General features: G+C 42.4%; 1 protein-coding gene across 7 annotated transcripts in view; it reads left to right on the top strand.

Moving 5' to 3' along the window:
- Window positions 1-20428, top strand: part of GRIK1 (glutamate ionotropic receptor kainate type subunit 1) — a 376723-nt gene that overhangs the window by 306627 nt on the left and 49668 nt on the right. For 5 of the 7 annotated variants that reach the window (XM_069760826.1, XM_069760823.1, XM_069760824.1 and 2 more), the window contains one exon: window positions 9367-9584. In XM_069760826.1, coding sequence (XP_069616927.1) covers window positions 9367-9584 — 218 coding nt within the window. Of the gene's footprint in view, window positions 1-1345; window positions 5098-9366; window positions 9585-20428 lie in introns of those variants that run through there. The other 2 variants (XM_069760828.1, XM_069760827.1) reach the window with 2 other exon arrangements.

Genomic DNA, 20428 nt, shown 5'->3' with positions numbered 1-20428 from the left:
CCAACTTCAGGTAGTATTTAATTTCTTAGCCTTGTCAGTTGCAGAGGTCAGAAGTGAGAATTCACCTTCTGATCATTAGGACAATAGGGTAGGATTGGTAGTCACACCGATTGCTAGAATGGAAGTCCCAAGTCCTACTTTCCTCCTCACTGTATGACTGCAGTAGTAGTTTCATCGGCGCATACGCACTGCCATTCATTTGTAGGGAAAGAAAACTAATTTGACTGCCAACTTTGGGTAGCATTTTATTTCTTAGCTGTGTCAGTTGTAGACCGGCTCGGCCAGGCCCACAGGAGAACAGGGGAATCCTCCGGTAGGCCTCTGTGAAGGTATACTAATAACTAGTGCTGTTACACTTGATTCACAATTTGTAGAAAAAAGGCTTAATCTAATAATTTATTAAACAAGCTAACCAAATTAATATAAGATAGAAGCAAAAGTAAATTTGTGTACTAGAGTCAGGTTATTTTTACATGTATCTGAACAGAGGGCCCCAAGAATCCATGTTACTGGTGGGCCTTTGCCAACCCAGGAGGACAGAAGTGGAATTTCACCTTCAGACTCTTAAGATGACGTTCGAAAACTCTTTATTTTCCAACTGCTTCTGGACTAATTGGGTCCTTATTCAGTCTACACATTCAATCTTGAGTCATTTTATGGCTCAGTCAACGATTTGTGGGTACACTTTTTTTTTTAATTGTTGCTATTTTTGAGAATAAATATTACTCAAAATTTACACCTGTCTTTATTTTTTTTCCCCACCATTACACCAGTATAAGTGGCATAAGGTGTTACAGTATCAGGCCTTTGTATTAGAATGTGTCCACCTTTGTGCATTTAGAACCTCGTTTCCATTGTGTACGATATCCCGATAAGTCGCATCTCTGGAGTTTACCAGCATCCACAGCACACTGTGGGATGCAGTGTCCGCTAGTTACCATTACCTTGGGTACATGACAGTCAGCCCCAACCAGACTCTGCTTGTCTTTCAAGAAATAATAAAAATAAAAAAAACAGAAAACAAACCTCAGCCATGTCTCCGGGCATAAATTGCAAAGTTCTTGTGATGGCAAGCGGGTCGCCAAAAAAAGCTCCTTCATCACTGGAAGAACGCATGTTTTTGTTTTGTTTTTGTTTTTTTTTAAATAAAAATGGCCGTTTGTTCCATGGATGAAGGTGTTTTGGCCTACAAAGTGTGAACGTAAAATAAGAGATGGATCGGTGTGTACCCTCAGCACTTGGCGTCATGCTCTTCTTGCATTGTGCAAAATGGATGTTGTGCTTGACTGGAAGCCGTTTTGTTTCAATTCTTAAGTGTGATGATCAGACTTTCTCTTTTCTGCAGAGCGTGAGCAAAGTCTGGATCAGGATTGGCTGTCATGTCTGCCATATTAAAGAGACTTCAGCAAGTATTGTCTCTGTGACCCAGATTCCTGATAGAAACACTTGCATGCTGATGTTTGTCCTGTATATGTTGACTTGCAATGATCTGGGATTTGAGCCCGGGTACAAGAGGTCTCCGGCTCTTCAGGTCGAGGTCGGAAATCGCTTTTTTTTTTTTTTTTCGTGATGCCTGAAGAGCCAGATGCCCGATAAATCATGATGAGTAGACTAGGCTCAACAGATATAAATATATCTTTAGCAAAATATGTTAAATGTTAAAAATAAAAATACAATTTTTCAAAAAGGTCAAAAAGCACATGGATAAAAAAAATAAGGCACGCAACTAGACTGTAAATAAATTGGTCAGAACAGGAGTGTCTACGAAGAGCTTCTCTGGAGGACGTAATACATTGCACTTAAAGATAGTTGATTTCTATAAACCACATGTAATGCCTCTTTTCATCAGTGGGGGAGCTGCAGAGAAATTAAACACTTGCTGCCTGATTCCCTTCCTGGATTGCTAGGGATTCCAGAGATCAAAACACACTGTGATCTACAGATGTTCAGGTCCTACATGAAAGAGCCTAGGAGTACAGGAATAGTAATAAATGAACGTGGTGGCACTTATAGAAGAGAAAAGGGACCTGGACACAGGAGAGTTTGAGAAAAGGAGTGTGCAAGACACAGAGGGGAAGATGATAGTCAGACAATAGATGGATTTGATGTAGTGTCATATCTATCTCACTGTGTGCACAATTTATTAGGCAATTTGTGTTTTTGATGATTAATTTGAACATCTCCAATGTTGTCGGTGAGTCCAAAAGATTAATAAAGCAGAAACTAGAATATTTAAGAAAGTAAAAGTGAGGTTTTGTTTTTCTTAGAATATCTCCTATGTAAATTTTCCATCTCAATTGTTTATATTAATCTGTTATAGTGGGAATTATAACCAAACAGCTTAATGTAAAAAATACATTTCTGACATTTCCGTAAAAAAAAATCTTAATCGACCAACAAAGTAATATAGCTGCCCTTCTCTTCAATATTAATCATCAGCTCCATTCATGGAGTCTGTCAGTTTCTTCATCTGTTGACCCTCAACTTTTTGGGCCGCACCAACCACAGCCCCAGACACTGATCCGAGAGGGGACTGTTTTCCTTCACCGTAAGTCTCCCATTTAAGAAGGGCGAACAAGTAGGGTTTAAGTCAGGTGAGGACGGGGCTGGGTCATTATTCTTTCATCTTTAAGGCTTTTCCTGGGCCTGAGGAGTGAAGACTTTGATGTTGCGATGGAGCCTTGTCCTGCAGAAACATCATGGTTTTCTAGATAGATGCAGACTTTAGTATAACTATTAGAAGAAGTGTCTTCTAAAAATTGACTAGGTTCGGGAGATGATTTTGAGTCCATCTTCTACCCGAAATGGTCCAACTAGGTCATCTATAATTATCACAGCCCATACCAGTGCCCCACCTCCACCTTGCTAGTTTCTGAGTAGAATTGGAGGCCTGCCACTGATCCAGTCATTGACCCATCCATATGGACCATCAAGAATTACTCTCATCTCATCAGTCTACAAAACCTTTGATAAACCTGTTTCCGGTTATTTCTTTTCTGAGTCTTGACGTTTTCTCTTCGGTGTCTTGTTCAGTGGTGGCCGGGCTGAGTCTCCTCACCTCTGCCATGTCTCTGAACACCTTGTACTTCTGGCATCCAGTGAGTTCTGGAATATGACAGCACTGGAAGATAATGGCTTCCTGGTCGCTTCACGTCTGATTCTTCCCAAATCTTTAGCAGTTTAATCTGCGGGTTTTTTTTCCTCAACGTGTTTTTTGCGCCCCGGTGACTATTAGTAATAAAACTTTTTGCTGATTCTGTGATCGTCCCAATATCTGACCATTTTCTACAGTGCTGCATCCCTCAGTAAGACTTTTAACAATTTTTTTAATGTCCAGCAAGAAAATCTCATTTTGTGCCCATTTGGCCTGAGGAAAACAAGCTGTCTAATAATTCTGCACCCTGATAAAGGGCGCCTCATACTTATACAGCACCCCCCTCATTACACAAATAAACATCACATCCAATCACTATTCAAGTTTATACAGCGTGGAGGTGGAAAATCTGCATAAAAATGATGATATGGTCAAATACTTACTGCCTAATAATTGTGCACATGGTACATCTATCTCATATCTATCAGATAGATATATGCATCTACAGTATCTATATGCATAGAATGATATGAGATATATAGAAATATAGATACACAGATATGAGAAAGATTGTTAAGTGGATGGATTCATGGATTTGAGATGGTCACAAGTGGACAAAATTGTTGGTACCACTAGAAAAGATTGAAAATAAGTTGACCATAGAGACTTGTTAAACTAAGGTGTGTCCTGTAATTAGCATCACATATGTGTACAAGCTTCTAATCAGTCAGTTTACCTATTTAGAGGGTGAAAAGTAGTCACTGTGCTGTTTGGAATCTTGGTGTGTATCACACCGAACATTGACCAAAGAAAGCTGAGGAGAGATTTGTCTCGGGAGATTGGAAAGAGAATTATAGACAAACATGTTAGAGGTAAAGACTATAAGACCATCTGCAAAGACCTCCACGTTCCAGTTACTATTGTTGCACATATTATTCAGAAGTTTTAGGTCCATGGGACTGTAGCCGACCTCCCCGGATGTAGCCACATGAAGAAATCTGATGACAAATTGAAGAGATGGATAATACAAATGGTAACCAAACAGTCCAGAACAACTTCCAAAGAGATTAAAGGAGACCTTTCAAGGTCAAGGTCCATCAGTGCCCGATTGCACCATCCGTTGCGGTCTTGGCCAAAGTGAACTTCCTGGGAGACGACTGAGGAGGAAACTACTGTTGCAATCAAATCCTAAAAAAGCAAGACTGGAATTTGCCAAAATGCATACTGACAAGCCACAAACCTTCTGGGAGAATGTCCTTTGAATAAATAATGCAAAACTGGAGCATTTTGGCAGTTACAGCAGTTCTATGTTCAAAGACACAAAAGTGAAGACTACAAAGAACATTGTACCTCCTGTGAAACATGTAGGGGGCTCGGTTATGTTCTGGGGCTGCTTTGCTGCATCTGGCACAGGATGGTCATGAATCTGGGCATGGTCTGAGGTTGCTTTGGTGCTGGTAAAGTGGGAAATTTGTACAAGGTAAAAGGGATTTTGAATAAGGAAGGCTATCACTTCATTTTGCATCACCATGCCTGTGGACAGCGCTTGATTGGAGCCAAGTTCATCCTACAGCAGGACAATGACCCAAAGCACACCTCCAAATTATGCAAGAACTATTTAGGGAAGAAGCCGGCAGCTGGTATTCTATCTGTAATGGAGTGGCCAGCACAGTCACCAGATCTCAACCCCATTGAACTGTTGTGGGAGCAGCTTGACCGTATGGTGCAAAAAGTGCCCATCAAACCAAACCAACTTGTGGGAAGGGGTTCTGGAAGCATGGGGTGAAATTTCTCCAGATGACCTCAGCAAATTAACTGCTAGAATGCCAAAGGTCTGCAATACTGTAATTATTGCAAAGGGAGCATTCTTTGACGAAAGCAAAGTTTGAAGGAGAAAATTATTATTTCATATAAAAATCTTTTTTTCGAACCTTGTCAATGTCTGGACTAGATTTTCAATTCATTTGCAACTCATTTGATTAATAAAAGTATGAGTTTGATGGAAAACACAGAATTGTCTGGGTGACCCTAAACTTTTGAACGGTAGTGTAGGTCTCTGCATTTATGTTCTGTAGTGCAGTGGTAGCACACTATGAAGGGATGAGGCAGTGACCCAGCAAAGTTCAAAGGAAAATGTCTCTTTAACGTCTCTTTAATGTTCAATTCACAAAAACACAGCACATGATATCCTCTGGATCACAGCCGGAACCATATCCTCCAGTTTACAGTCGATAAACACGCCAGTCCACCTCCGGACCAGTTGCCGCAGGCGACTGTACCGCCGTGTTAATGTTCAACTCACAGCACTACATAGTACACAATATCCTCCGGATTGCAGCCGGGAACCATATCCTCTGGATTGCAGCCAATAAACATGTCAGTCCACCTCCGTGACCAGTTGCTGTGGGCGACTGCACCGCTGTGTACTCTGTGGGTACGAGACCTTCCAGCTGCCTTGGCTGTTTGGCTCCGCTTGCCTGTGTGACCTCACACAGGTGGAGCTCTGCAGAGCCTCATGCTCTGTACTCCTAGAAACACCAAACTGACACTGGCTATGACCCTGACACACCCAAACCCTATACTGCAGGGTTTTTAACTAGAATCTGTGGCCTTCAGCCACATGGAAAACCCCGCCAGGAATGAAATGGAGTGCACGCCTACCATCCCGTAGTCTGTTTCAAAACACAAAAGCCCACAGCAGGTTTTCCCTATATCTGCTTTGGACAAATAGTTTGCCCAAGACTAACATGTAGTTTTATTCTGTATTGCAATCACAGCTACGCCTGTGACTGCACATCCTGGGGGGAACACACAGCGACCCTCACATGTAACACCAGTCACTGTCTCACAGTCCATAGGGGCAGAGAATCTAGAAAATGAAAAATCAGTATTTAGTTTGACTTTTTGTCAAAGATAATAAAATGCAAAGCATGGTGTGCAGTATACGGCTGAGCTGAGTGCAGTGTGCAGTATATGGCTGAGCTGAGCATGGTGCACAGTGTACGGCTGAGCTGAGCACAGTGTGCAGTATATGGCTTGGCTGAGCATGGTGCATAGTATATGGCTTGGCTGAGCATGGTGCACAGTATACAGATGAGCTGAGCACAGTGTGCATCATATGAGCTGAGTACGGTGCACAATATACGGCTGAGCTGAGCATGGTGCAAGGTATACGGCTGAGCATGGTATACGGCTCAGCTGAGCACAGTGTGCAGTATATGGCTGAGCTGAGCACAGTGCAAGGTATAAGGCTGAATGAGCATGGTGCACGGTATACGGCTGAGCTGAGCACGATGCATGGTATATAGCTGAGCTGAGCACCATGCATGGTATACGGCTGAGCTGAGCACGGTGGTATATGGCTGAGCTGAGCATGGTGCGTGGTATATAGCTGAGCACGGTGCGTGGTATATAGCTGAGCTGAGCACCATGCATGGTATATAGCTGAGCTGAGCACGATGCGCGGTATATGGCTGAGCTGAGCACGATGCGCGGTATACAGCTGAGCACGGTGCGTGGTATATAGCTGAGCTGAGCACCATGCACAGTATATGGCTGAGCTGAGCATGGTGCACAGTATATGGCTGAGCACCATGCACGGTATACAGCTGAGCTGAGCACGGTGCGTGGTATACGGCTGAGCTGAGCATGGTGCACAGTATATGGCTGAGCTGAGCATGGTGTGTGGTATATGGCTGAGCTGAGCACGATGCGCGGTATATGGCTGAGCACGGTGCGTGGTATATGGCTGAGCTGAGCACGGTGCGTGGTATACGGCTGAGCTGAGCACCATGCACGGTATACAGCTGAGCTGAGCACGGTGCGTGGTATACGGCTGAGCTGAGCATGGTGCACAGTATATGGCTGAGCACGGTGCGTGGTATATGGCTGAGCTGAGCACGATGCATGGTATACAGCTGAGCTGAACACGATGTGCGGTATATGGCTGAGCTGAGCACGATGCGCGGTATTCGGCTGAGCTGAGCACGGTGCGTGGTATACGGCTGAGCTGAGCACGATGCGTGGTATATGGCTGAGCTGAGCACGGTGCGTGGTATATGGCTGAGCTGAGCACGGTGCGTGGTATACGGCTGAGCTGAGCACGGTGCGTGGTATACGGCTGAGCTGAGCACGGTGCGTGGTATTCGGCTGAGCTGAGCACGGTGCGTGGTATACGGCTGAGCTGAGCACGGTGCGTCGCATACGGCTGAGCTGAGCACGGTGCGTGGTATTCGGCTGAGCTGAGCACGGTGCGTGGTATATGGCTGAGCTGAGCACGGTGCGTGGTATATGGCTGAGCTGAGCACGGTGCGTGGTATACGGCTGAGCTGAGCACGGTGCGTGGTATATGGCTGAGCTGAGCACGGTGTGTGGTATTCGGCTGAGCTGAGCACGGTGCGTGGTATTCGGCTGAGCTGAGCACGGTGCGTGGTATACGGCTGAGCTGAGCACGGTGCGCGGTATACGGCTGAGCTGAGCACGGTGCGTGGTATACGGCTGAGCTGAGCACGGTGCGTGGTATTCGGCTGAGCTGAGCACGGTGCATGGTATTCGGCTGAGCTGAGCACGGTGCGTGGTATTCGGCTGAGCTGAGCACGGTGCGTGGTATTCGGCTGGGCAGATGTAACGTGTCTGCAGCATTCTCCCCCATTACTATGTCAGGAAGCACAGGGGGGATCAGTTCGGAGCCTCATAGCGGTTCTGTAGTGAGGGGGAACACCAGAAGCCATTTCCCCTCTTATTCAGCACTGATAATTAGATGTCTGTGTCTGATAATTGCTCCGCGTTGTTTTCTCTGCTTCCTTCCTCTGATTTCTCAGGGACACGACTGACGCACTTTAGATAAAAGTGCCAATTAGCAGTGACAATGACAGATACTAGGAGCCCATCGGGCCCAGGAGATGCCCTCGAGTGCTACGTGGCGAGCACTTTTCAGTGTCACATAAATATGGCCGAGCAGATCAGACCTGCTGACGATTAATGCGCCTGTGAGACGCTCCGCGCCGGGATCACACCGGGAAATATACAAAAAAGCAGCCGCACTCAAGAATTGATTTCAATGTAGAAAGCTTTTTGTTTTTATTCAAGTGCACAGGCACCACCAAATAATTTTAAAGAAAAGGCAAGTGATTGCAGACAAGGTTAACGTTTCGACCAGGCACGGTCTTTCTCAAAACCTCACTTAAATAAGAGGAGTGGTAAGGAAGAGAAGGTATGGGCAGAGAGTCCCCAAGGACAGTTCCAAGTAGAATTAGGAATCAGATGTCCGTGTCATTGGTGGTGCAGTACACCACACACCGGGGACGCGGCAATAATTGAATAATGCCGCTTTCTTCAAGTGTAAACATGCTCAGGCTGGTAGCGGGCACAGCGACTGGCACAAGGATCCATCATACCCAAGAACCAGAGCACGTAGTTATAATAAAGCACATCCTCATGAGGAGAAGCTCACCCTCGCGTCACTCCACTCCTGCCTCATTCTCCACAAGATCTGGAAAGTTCCCATAGATCCAAGAGTTACAGATCTAATAGGGCAGGATGACGAAATGGGTCACGGAGATTGTCGAGGACCTTAGATGAAGCCGTAGGGTAACCAGGACCTTGTAAAGGTGACCTCAGTGATGGAGACGTCCACTCCTGCCGATCACTGATGGTACCCAGGCCTGGGGGCCTGACCCAAAAATGGATCAAGGGAGGAAGGAAGGTTCTGTAGATCTTTGTAGGACCTCCATGTCCATCAGATAGTCTTCTCACCCCATGAGGTGGCCATTAATCGTTGGTGGGGCACAACGGTGGAGGACGATGGAACAGACCCTCCTCTAGAAGAATTCATCTCGGCAGCACGGCTCATTCAGTTTATAGATTATAGATTCAGGCAAAAAATTATCATTTCTATATGGAACATTAATATTGTGATAATTATAAAAATATATATGGTAAAATGGTGGCACAAACACCTACAACACCAAGGAGCATAAAGTACAGAATAACCCACATGTCTTATAACAGGACACAGCCCGCCTCTTTACAAGTCAGCCAATAAGAGGTCAGCTCTCATCTTCTAAGCAGGTGTTGAAAACTCAACGCTGCGCCGTGATTGGCTGCTTTGGCCTAATGTGCTTTTTGACTATAATAAGTGTTATAACTGTAAGGGTTAAGTACAAAAATCTAGAGATTAAATAGTAAGGGTGTACATACATTGCAGCCAGGTAGTGTGTAATCTGATATTCCGTGTGTCGTGCCTTTATAACACCTGCTGTGTCTCATGACAGGATCAGAGCTAATGCCCAAAGCCCTTTCTACCAGAATAGTTGGAGGGATTTGGTGGTTTTTTACCCTGATCATCATCTCTTCTTACACTGCAAACTTGGCGGCTTTCCTAACGGTGGAGAGAATGGAGTCCCCCATTGATTCCGCCGATGACTTGGCCAAACAAACGAAGATCGAGTACGGGGCCGTCAGAGACGGGTCCACGATGACCTTCTTTAAGGTAAGGAGCATTGATTATATTATTTTCTTTAGCGTTGGGGGAGGAAGGGCGCAGTAAGACCGTGTTCACACAACATGATTAGAAAATAAGCAACGGGGATCAAGAGCTGAAATTTGGGGTTACGCAGCAAATCTAATGGAGAGTAGAAACCTGTAGTCTGGGGAGAGGATAGTAGGCATGCTCTGTGACCTGCGCGGAGGTCACAGTGTAGGAAGGGGGGAAGCTGAGCTGCAACATCACCTATTGTTAGTGGTGGATCTTGTGTTATCTACTGTATATAGAGGTGTTATCAGTCATTGTACAGGAGGAGGAGGTGAGCTGTGACATCACCTATTGTGAATGGTGGATCCTGTGTTTTCTCCTGTATATAGAGGTGTTATCAGTCATTGTACAGGAGGAGGAGGTGAGCTGTGACATCACCTATTGTGAATGGTGGATCCTGTGTTATCTACTGTATATAGGGGTGTTATCAGTCATTGTACAGGAGGAGGTGAGCTGTGACATCACCTATTGTCAATGGTGGATCCTGTGTTATCTACTGTATATAGAGGTGTTATCGGGCATTGTACAGGAGGAGGAGGTGAGCTGTGACATCACCTATTGTGAAAGGTGGATCCTGTGTTTTCTCCTGTATATAGAGGTGTTATCAGTCATTGTACAGGAGGAGGTGAGCTGTGACATCACCTATTGTGAATGGTGGATCCTGTGTTATCTACTGTATATAGAGGTGTTATCAGTCATCGTACAGGAGGAGGAGGTGAGCTGTGACATCACCTACTGTGAATGGTGGATCCTGTGTTATCTACTGTATATAGAGGTGTTATCAGTCATTGTACAGGAGGAGGAGAGCTGTGACATCTATTGTGAATGGTGGATCCTGTGTTATCTACTGTGTATAGAGGTGTTATCAGTCATTGTACAGGAGGAGGAGGTGAGCTGTGATATCACCTATTGTGAATGGTGGATCCTGTGTTATCTACTGTATATAGAGGTGTTATCAGTCATTGTACAGGAGGAGGAGGTGAGCTGTGACATCATCTATTGTGAATGGTGGATCCTGTGTTATCTACTGTGTATAGAGGTGTTATCAGTCATTGTACAGGAGGAGGAGGTGAGCTGTGATATCACCTATTGTGAATGGTGGATCCTGTGTTATCTACTGTATATAGAGGTGTTATCAGTCATTGTACAGGAGGAGGTGAGCTGTGACATCACCTATTGTGAATGGTGGATCCTGTGTTATCTACTGTGTATAGAGGTGTTATCAGTCATTGTACAGGAGGAGGAGGTGAGCTGTGACATCATCTATTGTGAATGGTGGATCCTGTGTTATCTACTGTATATAGAGGTGTTATCAGTTATTGTACAGGAGGAGGAGGTGAGCTGTGACATCATCTATTGTGAATGGTGGATCCTGTGTTATCTACTGTGTATAGAGGTGTTATCAGTCATTGTACAGGAGGAGGAGGTGAGCTGTGACATCATCTATTGTGAATGGTGGATCCTGTGTTATCTACTGTATATAGAGGTGTTATCAGTCTTTGCACAGGAGGAGGAGGTGATCTGTGATGTTGCCTCTTGTGAATGGTGGATCCTATGTTATCTGTACATAGGTTTCAGAAATTATCTCTACAGAACAGGTAGTTTCATCCTATTGTGAGGTTTGAAATGAAGACTGAAAATTTTGTGACTATTTTTAAATCTTGTTAGCAACATAGAAAATGAGAAAAATCACACTAATTTTTTTCAACTAATTTTAATATAAAAACCTGCTATAGACAATAGCTATTTTTCTAAAGAAACACTGCCCTTTAAAGAGGACCTTTTACAAGTTTAGCATGTTAAATTGGCCACATTATGATTGAATGGCTGGGAAGCTTGGTAAAATGTAGTTTTTATTTTTTAATGTATCATCTCCATTGCAGAGATTTTAGCCTGTAAAGTTTATTTGCTAATTTTTGCTAAGACTAAGTGGGAGATAGCAGAGATTCTTCTCTAGAGGTGTGCACTTTTCCCCTGAATTACACTGATCAAGTCTAATCCATAGGTGTCATGTAGAGGGAGAAAAAAATGTCCATAGAGAATGTCAGATCCGACTTTCTCTGTGTGGTCTGGAAAAACTTGTAATAGGACAGCCCTGCTCTCCTCATTCATCTCACTGTCGGTACATACTGTGATTACAAGCAAGAAAGAGGAGTAGAGTAGAGCTGTGTGCTATCATAAACACTTCTTGCAACTTTAATTTTATGACAGTCAGTGTGTGGGAACAGGGGCTCAAGCAGACCTAGCAGCACTATTAGAGGAGAACTACTAGAGGTGTTTGTAATAACACACATCACAGCTTTTCTCACCTCCACCACACACTGGCAGTGCTCTCACATGAGAGCTGCAAGAAGTGTTTGAAATGACACTCCGTTTTGCTCTGCTCCACTTCATCATACACTGACAGTGCTGTCACATGAGAACTGCAAGAAGTGTTCGTAATGACACTCCGTTTTGCTCTGCTCCACTTCATCATACACTGACAGTGCTGTTAGATGAGAGCTGCAGAAACTGTTTGTAATGATACTCAACTTTGCTCTGTTCCCCTTCACCGCACACTGATAGTGCTGATAGATGAGAGCTGCAGGAAGTGTTTGCAATGACACTGAGCTTTGCTCTGCTCCCCTTCACCACACACTGGCAGTGTTGTTAGATGGGAGCTGCAGGAAGTGTTTGTAATGACAATAAGCAAACTAAGCTCTGCTCCCCTTCACCGCACACTGACAGTGCTGATAGATGAGAGCTGCAGGAAGTGTTTGCAACGACACTCAGCTTTGCTCTGCTCCTCTTCACCACACATTGACAGTGCTGTTAGATGGGAGCTGCAGGAAGTGTTTCTAATGACACTCAGCTTTGCTCTGCTCCTCTTCACCACACATTGACAGTGCTGTTAGATGGGAGCTGCAGGAAGTGTATGTAATGACATTCCGCTCTGCTCCACTTCACCACACACTGGCAGTATTTATATATGAGCACAGCAAGAATTGTTGCAGTGACACACAGCTCTGCTATGCTTCCCTTCCAAGCTTGTAATCACAGTAAATGTCAGCAGTAGGATCAGTGAGGAGAGCAAGGCTGTGTGTCATTACATGTCTCACACAGAAAATTGGTTCTGACATTCTGTGGGGGGGGGGGGACGTGTTCTTTACCTCCCACCCCCCCTGGATGACACATCCTGTTTATGATTGGTCAATATTGTGCAGAGGAAAAAGTTGGCATCCTCAGAGAGAAATTTCTACAAACACCCCCTTAATGAAAATTAGGATCTAAACTTTACAAGCTAATATCTCTGCAACAGAGTGGAAAAATAAAAAAATAAAAACTATGTTCATTCATGTCTACAGCCACTAATCCACGATGTGGCCAGTTTAACCTGCTCAAACTGGTGAAAGGTCCTATTATAAAGGCAGAAGTCAGTTGGAGGCAAAGGGATGCAAAATAATAATTTGCCATAATTAAATAGCACTCTGAGGATTTTTTTTTTTTAACATAAAAACCTATATCTGATACCATAAAACAAATAATAATAATTTTTCAAAAGATGCTAACATTATATTGTTTCAATGTATATGGAATAACATGCTTACTTTTGAGTAGCGGGAGGTCTGCATTTTGTCTCCCCAAGCTTTAGACCATAGTCTTTAGTCTGTGTCTGGGTAGAAGCCTTCTGCAGCAGAAACCTCTCCCTACTGCTTTGTTTGAAATTGGAAATCAGCCGCACCAAGCAGCTAATAAAAGTCATTCTACCTTCACTAAAGAAGGGACATCAGACTGAAAAATAATCAGGAAATCGCGCTCCAGTAGGTGTTTGGGCTGCTATTTCTGTATTTATTACTTGGTGCTGTAGGGATTGTTTTTGTATTTATGGATTTTCTGGGTTCAAAATAAGTACACTGGACTATTACATACATTACAATATAATAAAAGTCAATTTGCATCATGCATTTTTGCTATTCAATATTCTTTCCTGAATAATTTCTTAATTAATAATTTATTGCTATATCTTTTATAGGGGGTCAGAGTTCCAAATTCCCTAAATATCCATTGTGATAAACAATAATATGTATAAAATATTATATAGATATAATTTGTAGCCTACTGTATACTCTTTATTCATTGAACTCAATAGAAAACCAGTATGCAGAAAGCTCCTTTGCTCCCTCTAGTGGTGACTGAAGGAAGCCAGAGTTCTTCCATATAGATGCTGTGTTCTCTTCCACACCAATATTCCCCTGGCTGGTATACTTGGCATTTCTGGGTCCTAGTAAGTGGAAGAGATGCCGCTAGGCTCGAATTGCTGGTGCAGAAATGAGCATGGTCCTAGATTCAATTTTAAGACCAGGGGAGATTTGCCAAGTAACGTTCACAGTCTATATATGGGTCTTCCAACCCGAACTTACAGCCGTATATGAGGTTGTAAGTTTAGGTCGGGAGACCCATAAAAAGTCTGTATACAGACAATGAAATATGATCATGTAAACCCTGCCTAAGAAGTGATGGTGGAACAAGCTAACTACCACTCCTTTCACATAGGGTATTTTAATGGCAGGAATTATTTAGTATAACTTTGTTATTCATGAAAATTTCTGCTTTTTCTGTGTTTAAGTCCAGGGGGAGGAGTTACGTAGCTGTCAGTCACTAAGTAGAACCTCCCACTGGACTCCTAAGCCTTAAAAAAAAATCAGGATTTAAAGCAATAAAATATAAGTCCTACTGAAGCTTTTACGATAAAACTAGATATAAATCTGCTCGATATCTTTTCATCCTACGTCCTGCAGACTTTTACAAGTCCCCTTTAACTCAAAGTCTTTGAAGGGGATATGAAAAAATTAGAATTCCAACCGCCAAAAGGATCGATAAGGAGAAGTATTCTTCATACATTTTTACCTATTTCGATAAAACAGAACCTGGCGGACATTGGTTTTATTACTTTTCACCTGGTACAGCCATGATCATAAGTGGAGAATGTACTTTTTAAACTGCTGATTTATTTCAAGTGGATGACTAATGCCGCCCCCCTCATCCATCACGTTGGCTATTCCTTCCATTTTCTTTTTTTTTTTTTTTAACATTTCCTCTTGAAAATCCACCATAATTGCAATGCACCAGAACAAATCCAGGTTACGAAAAATGTCATTGTTCCTTCGCTTTGGTTCCTAAGAAACCAGTGAACTCTCGTTAATATTCCAGTTTGCTTTAAATTAGTGCTAATTGAAGAATTCTCGGTTCGATAATTGAGGGGATGTTGGGAGACAAGAGCAGGTGCACGCGCGCATAACTTGTGCCGGAGATGGGATTTGTTCAGATCTGTTCGGGTTAAGCAAGCTAATTTTTGAATTTGTTCTAAAAAACGTTCTAATTTTACTTCGGTGACTTGTTTTGCTCCGATTGATTAAGTCAATCAGGAGCTTGTACCAGGCAGAAAGAGCTTACCAGCGGATTATAATGTGTCCGGCAGCATGACGAGAAGGGTTCTAATATTCTGTATAAAAAAAGGTAAATTAATCCCTGTGTCCAACCAACATGGAGACCTGCGCGGGCTTTATGTGTAGTCATTGCACATTCACTTAGATTTTTGTGATGTATTTCTTTAATTAGGTCACTGTCTCCTACAAAATCAGAACGCTCATCTTCTGCTGTCATCATTCTCATGAACTGTCAGGAAAAAAAGTTTAGTTTTTATGTGAGTGTGTATATATATACTGTATATATATATATATATATACATAGCGGGTTAATTAAGTATTAAACATGTTACCAACTTTCTAAGTAAATATGGTTCTAAAGGTGCTATTGACATGAATTTTTTCACCAGATGTTGGTAACAACCCAACCCATCCAATCCACACAGGAAAAGAAATCATCCATAGGTGTCCATAAATTATGTGTAATAATGACAAATGACACAGGAAAAAGTATTGAACACGCTTACTGAAATGTATTTAAAAGCATTTGTTGGTGATGACAGCTTCAAAATGCCTCCTGTATGGAGAAACTAGTCGCAGGCATTGCTCTGGTGTTATTTTGCCTCATTCTTCCACACAAATACTCTTCACATCCTGAAGTTTCCATGGCTCCTTTTATGAACTCTGAGCTTTAGTTTCTTCCATAAATGTTCTATTGGATTCAGGTCAGGTGATTGCTCGGCCTTTGTAGTAGCTTTAATTTCTTTCTCTGAAACCAATTGAGAGTTTACTTGGCTGTGTGTTTAGGATCATTGTCTTGCTGAAATTTCCAACCTCATTTCATTTTCATAATCCTGGTAGATGGTAGCAGATTTTTTTTATAAGAACGTCTTGGTACATTTGTCAATTCCTCCTTCCTTCAATTATATGACGTTTTCCAGGGCTGTATGCTGAAAAACTGCCCCACATCATGATGTTCCCACCTCCAAACATTACTGTTGGTATGGTGTATTTGAGGTCATATGTAGTGCCTTGTGGCCTCCAAACATGGTGTGTATTTTGGCATCCAAAGATCTAAATTTTGGTCTCATCTGACCAGTCTATAGTCTCCCAGTATTTCACAGACTTGTCTAAATGTTGATGAGCAAACTGCAAACGCACTTGAGTTTGCTTTTTGTTCAACAATGAAGTCTTGCGTGGTCAGCGTGCATACAGGCCAAGGAGGTTGAGTGCATTACTTTTTTTAAAAAACAATTGTACCTGCTGATTCCAGGTCTTTCTTTAGCTCTCTACAGGTGGTCCTTGGATTTTGGACAACTACTCTGATAATTCTTTTCACTCCTCTGTCTGAAATATTGCGGGGAGCACCTGGTCGTGACCGGTTTATGGTGAAATGAAGTTCTTTCTGCTTCAGGATTATGGCCCCAACAGTGCTCACTGGAACTTTCAGTAGTTTAGAGCTTCTTCTGTAACCAATGCCATTAGTATTGTTTGCAACAATAAGGTTGCGAATGTGTTGAGACAGATCACTAGTTTTACCCATCATGAGATGTTTCTTGCGTGGCACCATGGTAATAAGAGAACTTTTTATAGGCCATTAGTTGAACTAGCTGATATTATTTTTTACTAAGTGGCAAGATTGCTTTCTAATTACTTATAGATGTCAGCTGGTGTCATGACTTTCCATGTTCAATAAATTTTCCCTCAGTCATTTCTCATTATTACACATAACTCAATTTATGGATTTCTATGGTAATGTTTTTTGCCTCTGTGGATTGAACAGGCTGTTACCAACATCTGGTGACAATTTCATGTCAGCAGCACCTTTAGAAATATATTTACTTAGAAAATTGGTGACGTGTTCAATACTTATTTCGCCTACTGTGTGTGTGTGTGTGTGTGTGTATATATATATATATATATATATATATATATATATATATATATATACAGTACAGACCAAAAGTTTGGACACACCTTCTCATTTAAAGATTTTTCTGTATTTTCATGACTATGAAAATTGTAAATTCACACTGAAGGCATCAAAACTATGAATTAATACATGAGGAATTATATACCTAACAAAAAAGTGTGAAACAACTGAAATATGTCTTATATTCTAGGTTCTTCAAAGTAGCCACCTTTTGCTTTGATGACTGCTTTGCACACTCTTGCCATTCTCTTGATGAGCTGCAAGAGGTAGTCACCAGGAATGGTTTTCACTTCACAGGTGTGCCCTGTCAGGTTTAATAAGTGGGATTTCTTGCCTTATAAATGGGGTTGGGACCATCAGTTGTGTTGAGCAGAAGTCTGGTGGATACACAGCTGATAGTCCTACTGAATAGACTGTTAGAATTTGTATTATGGCAAGAAAAAAGCAGCTAAGTAAAGAAAAATGAGTGGCCATCATTACTTTAAGTAATGAAGGTCAGTCAGTCCAAAAAATTGGGAAAACTATGAAAGTGTCTCCAAGAGCAGTTGCAAAAACCATCAAGCACTACAAAGAAACTGGCTCACATGAGGACCGCCCCAGGACAGGAAGATCAAGAGTCACATCTGCTTCTGAGGATAAGTTTATCCATGTCACCTTTGCTATCCTCTTTTTGGTGATGTATGCTTATAAAGCACCCGTTTTTTCTTTTGACTATGATGGGGATACTGATTTTTATACTATAAAGCCCCTTTACATTTAAAGGGACTCTGTCACCCCAAAATCGTATCAGAGCTAAGCCCACTGGCATCAGGGGTTTATCTACAGCATTCTGTAATGCTGTAGATAAGCCCCCTATGTATCCTGAAGGATGAGAAATAAAGGTTAGATTATACTCACCCAGGGGCGGTCCCGCTGCGGTCCGGTCCGATGGGCATCGTGATCTGGGTTCCGTGCCTCCCATCTTCATTCGATGATTTCCTCTTCTTGCCCCGGCGCCTGCGCACTACAGTACTTTGCTCTGCCCTCAACAGGGCAGACAAAGTACGCCTGCGCCAGATAAACCCCTGATGCCAGTGGGCTTAGCTCAGAAACGATTTTTGGGGTGACAGAGTCCCTTTAAGATATGTTTTTGGATATTTTTAGTGTCACCCATTGAGCATGTTTGGGATATTCTGGACCGGCATATATGACATTGTTCAAGTTCCTGCCAATATCCAGCAACTTCGCGCAGCCATTGAAGAGGAGCGGCCCAACATTCCACCGGCCACAATCAACAACCTGATGAACTCGATGCGAAGGAAGATGTGTTGAGGAATCACAGCTTGTAAATGCTTTTTGTAGCCAGACAAGAGTCTTTCAATTCTTGTTTGAGGGATTTTCCTCCATTCTTTCCAGATTCCTGGGTCGTCTTGCATGCGCTGCTATTTTGAGGTCTAGCCACAGATTTTCAATGACGTTCAGATCAGAGGACTGTGAATCATAAAATCATAGAATGTTAGAGTTGGAAGAGACCTCCAGGGTCATCCTGTCCAACCCCCTGCTCAATGCAGGATTCACTAAACCATCTCAGATAGATGTCTGTCCAGCCTCTGTTTGAAGACTTCCATTGAAGGAGAACTCACCACCTCTTGTGGCAGCCTGTTCAACTCGTTGATTACCCTCCATTGTAACGCATTTAAAGCCATTGTAAAACCTTCAGCTTGCACCATTTGAGGTCATCTATTGTGGATTGTGACGTGTCTAGGAACATTATTTATTTGTAGAAGCCATCCTCTTTTCAACTTCAGTTTTTTACAGATGGTGGTATGTTTGCATCAAGAATTTGTTGAAATTTCATTGAATCCATTCTTCCCTCTACCGGTGAAATGTTCCCTGTGCCATTGGCTTCAACACAACCCCAAAGCATGATCGATCCACCTCCATGCTTAATGGTTGGCGAGATGTTTTTTTCCTGAAATTCTGTGCCTTTCTCCACACATACCTTTGATTATTGTGGCTAGAGAGTTCTATTTTAATCTCATCGGTCCACAGGACTTGTTTCCAAAATGCATCAGGCTTGTTCAGTTGTTCTTTTACATACTTCTGACACAGAATTTTATTGTGAGGCTGCCGGAGAGGTTTTCTTCTGATGACTCTTTCATGAAGGCCCTATTTGTGCAGGTGTCTCTGGACAGTAGAACAATGTACCACAACTCCAGAGTCTGCTAAATCTTTCTGAAAGTCTTTTTCAGTCAAGAGATTTTAATTTGGCTCTGTAGCTTGGATTTCACATGCGAGACACGGACGTGTTTCTCGCATGTGTGATCCCGGCCTAAGACATTGGCTGCCATGTAACAATACAGAGGGGATGTATGGTCATCTGCCCCTTTAACAGCTGATAAAACAACATTTCTGTTCAGCTTTACTGGCTGGTAATATCTCATTTGTGTCTTGTGTGTCTTCCACACTGTAAGGAAAGTCTGTTTCCAGCACAGATAATAAATATCTCGAGCATAGACATTCCTATTTCCTTCCTCCTGATTTAATACAATTTGTGGACCATCAGTCCCTCTGTTTCACTATCCCATAAAATATGAGTATAAAACTCTTCATCATGACCGCTACTCAAAAAATCTCTAATAAAAACGCTTGCAAGTCACTCCTTGAGGAAATGGAAGAGCAAGAGAAGATATTTTTTTCCTAAAAAAATCAATGAAAACTACAAAAGAGTTGTGAAAATGTTAAGAAGCAGAAGAGATCTGTATGTTGATCTTTAGGGAGCAAGTGACCTGGATACATTTATAATTAGATTAAGTAGAACTAGGTAGAAAGTGCATTTTGGAAACAAGTCCTGTGGGCCGATGAGGTTAAAATAGAACTTTGGCCACAATGTTCAAAGGTATGTGTGGAGAAAAAAGGGCACAGAATTTCAGGAAAAAAACATCTAGACAACCATTAAGCATGGTGGTGGATCAATCATGCTCTGGGGTTGTGTTGCAGCCAATGGCACAGGGAACATTTCACGGGTAGAGGGAAGAATGGATTCAATGAAATTTCAACAAATTCTTGATGCAAACATCACATCATCTGTAAAAAAAAAGCTGAAGATGAAAAGGGGACAGCTTCTACAAATGGATAATGATCCTAGACACACGTCACAATCCACAATAGACGACGTCAAAAGGTGAAAGTTGAAAGTTTTACAATGGCCCTCACAGTCCCCTGATCTGAACATCATTGAAAATCTAGACCTCAAAATAGCAGAGGATGCAAGACGACCCAGGAATCTCACAGAACTGGAAGAGTTATCCAAGGAAGAATGAATGAAAATCACTCAAACAAGAAATGAACGACTCTTGGCTACAAAAACTGATATACGTTGTGATACTTGCAAAAGGGGATGATACTAGGTACTAACCATGCAAGGTGCCCAAACTTTAAGATTGGCTCATTTTTCCTTTTTGTAATTTTTAAAATGTAAAAGA

Source organism: Ranitomeya imitator, chromosome 3, assembly GCF_032444005.1.
Source record: "Ranitomeya imitator isolate aRanImi1 chromosome 3, aRanImi1.pri, whole genome shotgun sequence".
Taxonomy (NCBI): Eukaryota; Metazoa; Chordata; class Amphibia; order Anura; family Dendrobatidae; genus Ranitomeya; species Ranitomeya imitator.
The sequence above is the reverse complement of the archived record's forward strand: the minus strand, read 5'-3'. Positions and strand labels throughout refer to the sequence as shown.